Below are 12,465 nucleotides of genomic sequence, written 5' to 3'. Positions count from 1 at the left end.
TTCTTTGAAAAAATTCGAAGGAAATGCTAAATTTAGAAATTCAGCAGACAACATTTTAGCAGACGACAAATTTCCCAGCATGCAAAGGGTTAACCAGGTTTTCCCAGAGGAGGGCTCATATCCATACATTTTAAATCTTAGGTCCAGGTGCATACAACCTCAACGGCATGAGTTCGGAGAGTATTCGTAAAGCATACATCGAGAGCACGCGGCGAGGTGTGTTTGGAACCACGTCCGTCCGTATCAACAACATAACAAAGAAAGAGGCACCTGACCTACCTGGCCCCAACCACTATCAGGTAATCACGATATTTTGACTGAAAATTGTAATCTTCTTTCAGCCCTTCACCGCAAAGCTACGCTCTTTTGACGCATTTGTAGTTGCTTTGAAAATAAAATTGAATTGAAGACCTTTCTTACTAGATTCAAATTTTATAGCCTTTATTTTCTTTTTATGCACCCAGTAGGGTGGCATATAGCAGTTGAACTGTCCGTCAGTCCGGCAGTCTGTGATTCCGTCCATAAACTTTAACATTTACTTTGTGCAATATTGAAGATAGCAACTTGATATTTGGCATGCATGTGTATCTCATGGAGCTGCATATTTTGAGTGGTGAAAGGTCAAGATCAAGGTCATCCTTTAAGGACAAGGTCAAACAAAACAAATACAAGGGAAGTAACAAGCTTTAAAGGGAGATCATTTCTATTTATCATTTGGCAGGTACAGATCATTTTTACAAGGGAAGTAATCTTTTTTAAAGGGATATGATAAAAAAAATCAAAGCGGCGCAATAGGGGGCATTGTGTTTTTGACAAACACATCTCTTGTTTAAGATACTTATTAGCAGCAAACAGCATAAAACCTGAACAGACTGCGAGTTACTCTGCGGCCGTTCTCGTTTTATGCTGGTTGCATATATAGCCATTTTCACTTTGCTTCTTAGTGGAAAAGGGTTAAATAAGGACTGTGGCGTAGTGGCTATGGTATCCACCAAGTAACAAGGAGGTCAGGGGTTTGATTCCCACTGTAGGAGTGTTCGTTAGATCGCCCCAAAAAGATACTATGAAAATGGACTGGAGAACATTTCAATAAGCCTGAGGCTTTTGATGCAAACAAGCTCAAATAGATTGTTTAGATTAAATAGAAGTTTAAACACTTGATAAATTTGTTAATTGTATTTATTTAAAAACATCATTCTTAATTTAGCATTATTTATAAACATTTTAATGAAGAAAAATAAATTTGAATAGCCAAAAATCTTCTTATTGACTTCTTTAACATTTTACCTGGGATTGTTATTATCCCTAAATAACATAATTTCTAGGAATTAATCATGTTTCCCTGTCATAATTTTTCATTTTTAACTGATGTATTATGTACATCTAAGCTGCATTATAGTATATTTTTATTGATTTGAATATTTCAATCCGACCTTTTAATTTGTTTTGCACAATATTCACTTGCTGCTGTATTTTTTTAATGAATGCATGTAAAAGCATCCAATAGAACTTTAAATTTGAATTTTATATGAGATTAATATAAAAGCTTCCAATAAAACATGACATTTAAATTTTAAAGGAGATAAATATTATAAGCTTCCAATAAAACATGACATTTTAATGTTAAAGGTGATAAATGTAAATGCTTAATAAATCTTTACATTTGAATGTTGAAGGTGAAAGAGAAGCCATTCCAGCCCCGTTATGCCCACTTGTCGTCAACCTTTGCCTCTGTGACCTCTCGCCTCAAGGACGACGGGCCCAAGGTAGGTTACTAAACTTAAGTTTAAACTTAAATTGTCAAGCTTTTGACCTTTGCGACTCATGATAACCCCAAGGTTACTTAACTGATTACTTTAGTTTAAACTTAAGTTGTTAACTTTCAAACCCTTCACAACTTTAGAGGAATAATTTGTTCACTGAATTATTTTTTTCACATTTAAGTAAGAAAAAATCAAAAGTGTTAATATGATTTTGAAGAAAATGTCATGAAAATGCACTGAATACAAAAATATGATGAATCATATGGTAACAGGAAGTGACACTTAGGGCTTTTTCATATCCAAGTGTCTGCCACATTAATTAAGACCCTTGAATTTTCGAGATGGTGCTGCAGCCAGTCATCTGAGTCCCCTATAATAACCATATACGATCACGATTGAGATTGGAAAGATCGTCTTTAATATTTCAATTTCCTTTAATTTCGATCAATTCTGTAGGGTTCAATCGCAGCCCTTGATAGTCATCTGTTAAGGGTCGTTCATAGGGTGGACACATTATTGAGAGTTTTGGGGATTCCGGAAAACAAAAGATTTCTTTCATTATTGAAATGGTGATGAAATGTGTAGTGTTTTAATAAGAATATTTCTTTTCTTACAATGGTTTCCTTTGTCTGAATGTGTGGGTGGTTATGGTGTGGTTATCAAACAAACTTAACCCTAGTGGACTCTCCCATCCTTCTAAATTGGATCAGTTTATTTCCAAATTAGGGATGTCTAGTATATTTATTTCTATATTTAGAATATTTTTTACAGAAATTCCTTTAAGCAAACAGCGCAAACCCTGATGAGACGCCACATCATGCGGCGTCTCATCTGGGTCTATGCTGTTTGCCAAGGCCTTTTTTTCTAGACGCTAGGCATAAATGTGTTAAGCATTACTTTGATTAATTGAAGTTTTTGTTTGTTTATGTATTAAATCTTAGTTCCATTTGACAAAGATGAAAATAAAATAAACATGGACTTTTGTTTACTTGTAACATCACTAATGATTGCAATAACTTTCAGTTTCATTAACTTGTTCCATTATTTTGATGGACATACAAAATACATATTTAGAGTTCTGGTGTTTTATGTAACCCCAACAAGAAAGAAGATTGGGGATCAACATAATGATTGTCTTCTGTCTATCTATCTGCTAAAAATTGCACAAGTTATGCCCCATTTCTAGCTAAGAGTTTTGGTTCTTAACGAGTTTTGGTTCTTATGAGGACATGTAATGTCACTTACTGTCACATGCTTGAGTTCAAGAAGTCAAGGTTACAACAACCACCATTTAAAGTCCTATGTTGTTTTTACAGTCGTTACTTTCATGTTTTACGAGCATAATTGCATCACTGTCATCTTTGAAATGTAAGTGATCATCGTATTATGAATTATTGTATGAAAAACTTTGGCATTCCTTCACTACATTAAATAACAATCAAGAGATGAATGTTATCAATTGAGTTATAAAGCGTGCTTATATTATTACAGAAACTATGCTACCACCTCCTGTCCTGTACTTGCAGCGTTGTGCCCTAGTTTTCCTGTGACTTCTGGATTAGCATAGAAATTTAACTTTCTATTCAACTTTAAGTTATCAATTTCATAACAAATCAGGCAAAAGCGACCTAGCTAACTTTAAGTGTTACAGCATTTGAAGGCTTTCAACGTCTGACTATCTCAGGACTGGAGGATATTTACCTTGGATCAAAACTCGCTGTCATTTCCAGGGCCCAGAATCCCAAGTTCCCTCTTTTGTTCTTGTCCAACAGCTCTTGCACTTGTCAATCAAAGACGGCATCGTGTGTCACACAATTCCTGTCTGTCCCCTAATGGTTTCTGTGAAAGTTAATCAAATCTTGTTAATAAAGTGATCCCCTATTTTTACTTTTTGATTGACAGGTGTGGCTCTTGAGGGTTTCTGTTATTTTTGACATCAGAACTGTCATTTTGACTCACGACTTCATTTCATGGCCTTTTTTGGATAGACATCTAGCAAAATGAATGGTTGCTTATGGGGCAACTTATTTGCACCTGGACTGTTTTTTCTTGTAACTTACTTAACCCTTTAGCACTTAGATACGTATTTTGACGCATATGTAGTCCCTTAGAAAGTTTTATTTAACTAATGACCTTTCTTACTTAATTGATGTTTTAAAGGCTTATCCAACCCTTAGATACTGATGAGGAGCAAACAGCATAAAACCTGAACAGACTGCGAGTTACTTGCAGGCTGTTCTGGTTTTATGCTGTTTGCACATAGCCATTTTCACTGCTTCTGAGTGGGAAAGGGTTAAAAGTATTAATATATACGGGGATTGGATTTGTAGTCAAGGGCTCTACCAGCAGAGCTAGCTCGCCTGGGTGATCATTTGTTGAAAAATTCATTCCAAGCCACAAGTCAAAGTTGTGTATAAAGAAATGAGATTGGCTACATAAATTATAACACATTCAATCCAGAGCAAAAATTTCCAATTTATAGCCATTAAAACTAGAAAAATTTCAGCCCATCTCCCTAGTGAACCCATTCTAATGTCATAAGGCTATTAAACACCAAGAATTAATATGTTTGATAAAGTTAAGTGGATTTTTGCAGAATTGCTCAGAAATTTAGGTTTTTGTGGAAGTTCCAATGAGATCTTTAATGACTTGTTATTTATATATGCTTAACGCTATCTGAATTACACTTTAACATAACTACATTACGGATAATAAAATAAAGTTCTGTAATGTAATGTAGTCTTACATTTCCCATACTTATTTCAGTTGAACCGATTACAAGTTAATAAGTATATTCTTCCCTTAGATGTTTTGTAACAGCAAAATATGCAACATTGTAAAGACTGCTCATTCAATTGTATTTTATGTGCATTGCATATCAGAATAATGAAGATATTGAAAATAACATCATTTTGAATGCTACTCTTAAATAACTGTATTTAAAAAGTATGGTATTTTGTAAGTAGTTTGTACACTAAGAAAAGTGTTGTTCTTTTTGTATAAAGCCATTGAATTGGACTTTTTTTTAATGTTATTTTTTTTATTCAGATTGCCTAGAGTTATTAAAAGTTTGTTTAAAAAATTAATCTCTGGGCGAAAGGTTAAACTGTCCAATGGACTTTGACAATTGTGTCTTTTTCTGAGAAAACTGGGCTTAATTCATGTGCGTAAAGTGTCGTCCCAGATTAGCCTGTGCAGTCCGCACAGGCTAATCAGGGACGACACTTTCCGCTTTAATGGTATTTTTAGTTTCAAGGAAGTCCCTCCTTACCGAAAATCGAGTTTAGGCGGAAAGTGTCGTCCCTGATTAGCCTGTGCGGACTGCACAGGCTAATCTGGGACAGCACTTTACGCACATGCATTATGCCCAGTTTTGTCAGAACAAGACACAATTGTTCAGAAGAAGAATCCATTGTTCTCGTTGTGTTAAAGTCACATGAGGCAATTAAGCAAATCACATGACCAATCACATGGGAGCTGTCAGGTGACGTGCTTTGACAGGGACATGCAGGTTTAGAGTTTGCAAAATGATGATGAGGGTGAAAACACTTGGAAAAATCTGGGAGGATTTCATTATTTCATTAAAATTTCAGATATTCTGATTTTTTCAATATGCTGACAGTATTAGAATTGACAGTTCAAAGAAGAAGAATGCGTTCAGGTGGTGGAAATTTGGTTGTGAAATCTTTGTGTCATTGTTTCTGAACAATTACACACTTTTAACCCCATGTGTTTGCATTGTCTGGTTCAGATGTTAAAAAAAATAATTTATCAACTATATTTTAGAGGGTTTGGTTATTTAATTGTTGCGGCCATTTTAAGTTTGTTGTAATATTTTATGTAAAGTGCTGTTTTTTTACTTTATGCTAAATGCTTCATTATATTTTATTTCTTTTATAATTTGAATATGTTTGTTGTTGTTGTTGTCTTTGACAGACTAAAGAATATTAATGTTAAATTAAGTTCATGTAATAATTTAGTGCTGCAACAATACGCCAAAAAGCGTATTGCAATATATTGTCAGCTCAAAAACCCGTATTGCAATATATCGCAATATATTGCTTACTTGTACCAGAATTATAACTCGCCAATTACCCGATAATCCCGTATATTCCAGTTTTAAAGCAAATTCTGGTAAATGTTTACTATAAAAATGCTCAAGAATAACACAAAACACAAACATTCACCAATTTTCTTAAATATCAAATACATTTTGGCATTTGTTACTATTTAAAGATGTGATGAAATAACTTCCAAAGGGCGTTTTTTCCCCACTGAACACGCGTAAATCGCCTGACGTGATGTTCCCGTTTTATACAACACAAATACACCCACACTTTGCACGCGACGTTCTACATGTCTGTATAATTTTCGTGCGCTTTTTATTGAGAAAAAGAATAAAGCACTTTTTTTATTGTCGCGTTAGCATTACATTTCGGAAGCGTGTTTCCGAAATTCGGATTACAAATTTAATAATGCTCATTTCAGAATCGAACGAAACATTTAGTTGTGCGTAATTAATTCAACGATAATTCGTTTAAAAGCATAGAATGAATGCTCCCATGTAACAACGCTACTCTGTATAATAGACTTTTTAGAATGCCATTTTTATGTAACAATTTATTTTTACAAAATACCGCTTTGTTTTGTTTACCTTGATATCATTATTTTGGATGGCTTTTCTGAACGAAATGTAGATGCATGTTTGTAAAATTTTCGTATCGGTATGACGAAAATCGTATCGCAATACAATATGCGGATTGCTTATTGCGATATATACCGATATACCGGTATATTGTTGCAGCACTATGTAATATATTGTATCCTATTTGCACATAATTATGCACAATTTTTTCTTGTCAGTTTGTTAATTACTTCTATGATCTGAAATAAAGTCAGAATGCATAATCCTTCAAATGATAGTAATATAAATTTTAGAAAATGATAGCATGTTGTACACATTACTTAAATAAATAATCATAGTAAACGTTCAAAATGGAAGATTTGTGGATTGCTAACAGATTGCATGTGGAAGTACAAGTGAAATGAAAATAAACAAACATAAAAATATAATTATTTAAACAAAATAATTGTTATACTTAATCTTGTAAATGATTGATGAGGATGACACAATTATCAATTCCCACTAACTTCTGATTTAATACATTTTTTAGTCAAAATCACAGAGAAACACTCCAATCTATATTCAAATTTTGTCATGTAAAATAATGGATAGCAAAGGTTGCATGTGTTTCATTAATCGTTTCTATAAATCATTCTATTAAATATTCCTGATTTAATTAACAAAAAAGCTATCACTGTCAGTGCTTTGATATTAATTGACACGAAAATGACAAAGTGCTCCTTGTTTGCCCCACTGTTATTGATAAAACAGGTCAGATGTCATCAGTTATTGGTGGTCTGTATCCTGTTTTGTGCAGTCGCCCTCAAAAAGCAACATCAGCCATTTTTCTTGTGGAATGGACGGATTCCATGTGAGGGACCCATAAACAAGAATTTTAACCATACCCCATTTCCTGTATTTGTATTTGATTGTGTGCTCTTTTGTGCTTGTTTTGTGGTGTCATCAATTTTTCCTTAAGCAATTTTGTGGGGAAAAGATGAAGCTGCTTGCACTGGTTGTTTCCCTTTGATTGATGTGATGGCTTTGTTTCTAAATCTGGGTTTAATAATATGAAAATGGATCTGTTTTAGGTACGTATATGCGTTTCTATTGTCTGGAATTGTTGTAAAATGACAGCACAGATGCATCATGCTTGCTTACTGGTTCCGGAAATTGATCTTGTGGGACATTTTCTTTATTATGGGGTGTTCATATGTTTTGCTATGAATTTGTTGCTTTGTACATATCTGTTATTTAATGTTCATCAATAATAATTCATCAAGTGGCAAACTAGATAATGTATAATAGAAATACATCTTGGAAAGGCACTGGGCAATACATTTTATGATTATCTTAGCTGATTTTTGGAATCCTGATTTGTTTTATTGGGTCCCAATTTATTAGTTAGCATTTCATATCATAATTCATTTAAATGAAGATGGAGATTTCATCATATTTTTGGATAAACATAATATATTGGGGCTGTACAAATCATAAAAAACCTCCTCTTGGTTTTTAATAGTTAGTATTAATTTTGTTTAAAACAAAGGTTCACATTTGGTTTTAAATAGTATAGAAATTCAAGTATTACAAGCACTTGGGGTGTATAAGGCACAGAATCTTTAAAATATATTAGTTTAACAAAAAGACACCCTACTTTTTAAAGATATACATTGAAATGATAATTGATAAAAGATTTGAAGGGATCATAAAATTTCAGCATGTTTTATTGCCTATTAATATGGCTGGTAAAAACCTCTGTTAGGTTTACATTTCCCTGGTTATCCAACTCAGCTGATTTGATTGCTCTTGCTGACTAGTGAGGTCTTTTGAGCTTCTCCTGTCTGGGCGTAGGATATAAAACACTTTATGTTTGGCAAACAGCTATGGAAATATTCCCAATGATATCGAAGCAGCAATTCAAGTAGTAAATAAAGAGCCAGAAAAGGCTTAAAGCGTTTTTCTTCCATAGTTTTTTTTAGCTCTATTCATCAACTTGTCCAAGCCATATTACTCACACAGATGTTTGTGTCACTGTTAAGGGTTATTGTGTGAGGTAATTTACTAAGTTACATAATCTTACCTGTAGTTTAGCATAATAATGCCCCTCTTTCTTTTTAGAATAGGAATCTCCGATGCAGACCTTCAGGTTTTCAAGTGCATTAAATTCAAATAAATTAATTGATAACAAGAAATGTGTTTGTCAGAAACACAATGTCCCCTACTGCACTGCTTTGAAGCTATATATTTTACCTTTGACCATGAAGGATGACCTTGACCTTTCACCACAGAAATTGTGCAGCTCCAAATTGAGATACACATGCATGCCAAATATCAAGTTGCTATCTTCAATATTGCAAAAGTTATGACCAATGTTAAAGTTTTCAGACTGACTGACTGACATTCTGACTGACAGACAGACAGACGGACGGACTTACGGACAGTTAAAAAACTATATGCCATCCTTCGGGGGAATAAAAAGTTGAAAATCAAGTTCCTGACATGATCGCATCTCTTGTTTTAATCTATAAATGTTCAGCTTTAAGTTTACTTAAAATGTATGACTACTACAGAATGTTCAACACCAAATATGTGTTTGTGGTCATTATATCAGGTGACTTCCTGAAAATGTTCATTGTATCAAAGCGGAAGAATATTTGTGCGCGGTGTTTTGCCAGTATTGAGGGTCCGGATTAAAGTCATACTTTGTGAAATGTGAAACTGTGCCTTTGTTACCCTAGATGTTTCAACACGGTTCTGAAAAGATACAGATATAGCATCTTTAAAATAATCATAGCAAAAATGTTGACTAAGTGGCCATCGTGAATTCCAATTACTCCGAAATGATAGAGGCTACCATGTTTGCAGTATTTGTTTTCTATACAGTTCTGGGATGATAGAGGCTGGAATACTTGCAGTATCTTTTCCAGATCGTTTCTGGGATCATAGAAAATTACATTAAGTGGAAGACAAAATGTCAGGCCTTTTATTCTGCTGATGAACAAACAACTCAATGAGGCATCTCTGTAACCAAACATTTCCATTCCCAATTTTTCCCAATTTCTGAGCAATTTCATTAGTTGTTTTTTTGTTGCTCATTGTTTGAATCAATGGCCTCCCTGGAATTGTTTGAGCTAAGGAGTATTTTAGTGGAGGAAGAATTTACTCGAAATTCTAGTACCCACATATTAACTGAAATTAACTGCATTTGTGTAATATTTACTCATACAAATTCTGAAAGCATCACAAATGATTTGCTCCTTTAATTTTCAATAATTATTGTCATAATAACTGAAGTAAAAGATTGCATTGATGAGACATGTAGAATTTATTTCATTTAAAACGATGTTGATGACAATAAATAAAAGACCTGAAAATAATCAAGCTAAAAAAAAGAAATTGTTAAATTTTAGTTTTACCAAAGGGTATCTATGAATGTCTGGAATACGCTTTATTAGTATAAGGAATCTGTGGTGTTGATCATAAGAAACAAAATGCCAATTAAATATATTGCTATGAGTATGTTAATGCATAATAATATATTTATTTTAATAATATTTAATAAATTAAAATATGTTGCTATTTTTCTAAACATAACACATTAACAAATTTCTATACCTACTAGTAACATGTCAAATATTATAGCACTTTATGTTCAGAATAATCTGTAGCAAAAATGGATGTCTATAACACACAGTGACATTTTGGATGATTTTTATATGATTTTTATTACGGTCAATTTCTCAAGATGCATTTTATTCTCAGGAACCTCACAAATGCCACCAATGAGAAATAGGAGCTACGATTTTTATGAGCTTATGACATGTTCATGCCACCAAAAACTGTGGGACCCAAAGTCCAAGGCAAATGTTAAAGGCATCAAACTGCAAATACAGTTTGTAAGGATTGTCATTAACTTCTGGCATTGGCATTTTCATGCCTTGGACCCAGTGAGTGGTGTGTAACCCAGTGAGTGGTGTGTTACCCAAATCAATCTGATCCAAACATCCAATGGACTGTAACCTTTCAAGGCTCTTCAGGCTCATGAGGTGGGCAAAAAGAAGAGCAGTGCCTGATAATCACAGATTAAACCTGCTGCTTGTATGCTAACAAAAATGCCTCTAGGCCATTTACTTGGGTGTTATTTGCACCTCGGATTCATTGTCCTGGCATGAAATACATATTCCCGTCAGTCTGGCAGTCTTCTTTTAATTGGATCCAATGTTTATGAGAATTTTCAAGTGGCCCTGCAATTTCCAAACCTCTTGACCAAGTATCCCTTGGATTTCTGATGGGAAATGTTGATATGTTCATAATTTTTATGAACCAGAGATGATTCTTATCTGTCGGCAATGATGTTTTTGTGCTCATATTGTTTGAACAGCCTCGTAATTCTATATGAATGTCAGAGGTTACAGTTTTCATAACCATACTAAATCTAATTCCCTTCCACATATGAATTGACTGGATGGGCCATAAGCTCACAACCTTTTGGCTGCATGTTCGTCTGATATCCCCACAACGACAAAAATACCTCTATTATTTATAATCATTGCTGTTTGTTATTTATTGGATCTTGTTTACTCAGATATGTGAGAATGTTTGTTAAACATGATCTATGATGATACATGTATCTTTCATGGGCTTTAACCTTTTACCAGAACTGGCTCAGTCTGTAATGATAGCACTGTGTTGGGATCAGTATGCTGTAAACATAATCTGGAAAATGTAAAATGGTGTTTCACTTTTGTTGCCAATCATCTGCATTTGGTCAGATAAATGTAAATATATACTAATGCATGGTATTATCTGTCATGGAATGTGTTATTTTCATTTGGAAGACATTGGCATTAAATTCCATTCCTCATGAATTATTTATCATTTAATTAATCAACACTTTGGATGCTATTTAGGTTCAAATTTTGATGGGTATAGCAAAAATAAAGGCATATAAATTTCAGATAAGTTTCATTAACCAAAATTGCATGTAATTTGTGTTTATGATATCCCTCTTAAAATATTTTTTCCTCATACTTATTTCCAGGATAACATCCATATTTCTTGTATTATATCATTTTCTACCATTTCCTGTGTTGTCCACATGCTCTTAAAATTATTTCATTAGTGTAGACTGCAGAAGTTAGGCAACCTATTGCAGACTCTTTGAACTGCTTAATACCATGATGCCAGAGAGACTGGCTATGGATTAAAGCGATTATGGGCCTGGCCTTTAAGGCCATTTATTATTTATTAAATGTTTGCAAGAGGCACATAATCCAGTGCGCTGATAGCCTGTTCTGGATTTGAGAGTTGAACTAATGTCTTATACGCAATCGACGATAACATTTCAAAAATGGGATTTTAAGGCCCACGTTATTTAAGTATTTAAGTGCATTTTTTAAAGGGTATCAGTTTTTGGAAGTACATGCGTGCCTTTGGGTTCGGACCCAGGATCTTGAGAAGCACAAGCTAAAACACTTACCAATACAGCCTCAGGCTTATGAAAATTGGGAGGTTGTTTAAACAACTCTCGATTTGTGATGAACACATATAAAATATATTTTCTTATTTTTCTAATTTCGTTTTATGATTATCAATAAAGGAACATATATTATAATATTTTAGTCGTTAGAAGTATTTTGTTTGTTTGAATGTAATGCAAAAGGCTTCTTTGGCTATGTGGAAAAAATATTGAAAATTGTAATTTTGCCAAACAGGAAACAAATCCCTGTAACATTTATATACAAATTTGCTGCTGTTCAGTAAAACAAAGATTCTCTGCCACATCTATCAGGACTTCCTACCACATTTTCTTCCCATTCTTTACCCCTGGAGGGGTACTTATCAGAATGTTAACGAGAAGCCGACCAATTAATATCTCTGTGACTTACGGTCTACAGCAATTGAGGGCGCCTTTGTGCAGCAAAGATGTTTAAGACGCCACTGTTGTTAAGTAGACAGGGCAATTTTATAAGAAATTGTGTTGAAGATTTTTCCCAAGTGCATTTGAAGATCATTAATGTTGAACGGCATACTGTTGTATATGTTTTAAACATTACCTCTACAGATCAGTTTCAT

General features: G+C 33.8%; 1 protein-coding gene across 3 annotated transcripts in view; it reads left to right on the top strand.

The window, feature by feature from the left end:
• Window positions 1-12,465, top strand: part of LOC127869083 (sperm-tail PG-rich repeat-containing protein 2-like) — a 130,278-nt gene that overhangs the window by 25,404 nt on the left and 92,409 nt on the right. For all 3 annotated transcript variants that reach the window (XM_052411375.1, XM_052411374.1, XM_052411376.1), the window contains exons 9-10: window positions 142-299; window positions 1,677-1,766. In XM_052411375.1, coding sequence (XP_052267335.1) covers window positions 142-299; window positions 1,677-1,766 — 248 coding nt within the window. The remainder of the gene's footprint in view (window positions 1-141; window positions 300-1,676; window positions 1,767-12,465) is intronic.

Source organism: Dreissena polymorpha, chromosome 2 (genome assembly GCF_020536995.1).
Source record: "Dreissena polymorpha isolate Duluth1 chromosome 2, UMN_Dpol_1.0, whole genome shotgun sequence".
Lineage (NCBI taxonomy): Eukaryota > Metazoa > Mollusca > Bivalvia > Myida > Dreissenidae > Dreissena > Dreissena polymorpha.
The sequence above is the reverse complement of the archived record's forward strand: the minus strand, read 5'-3'. Positions and strand labels throughout refer to the sequence as shown.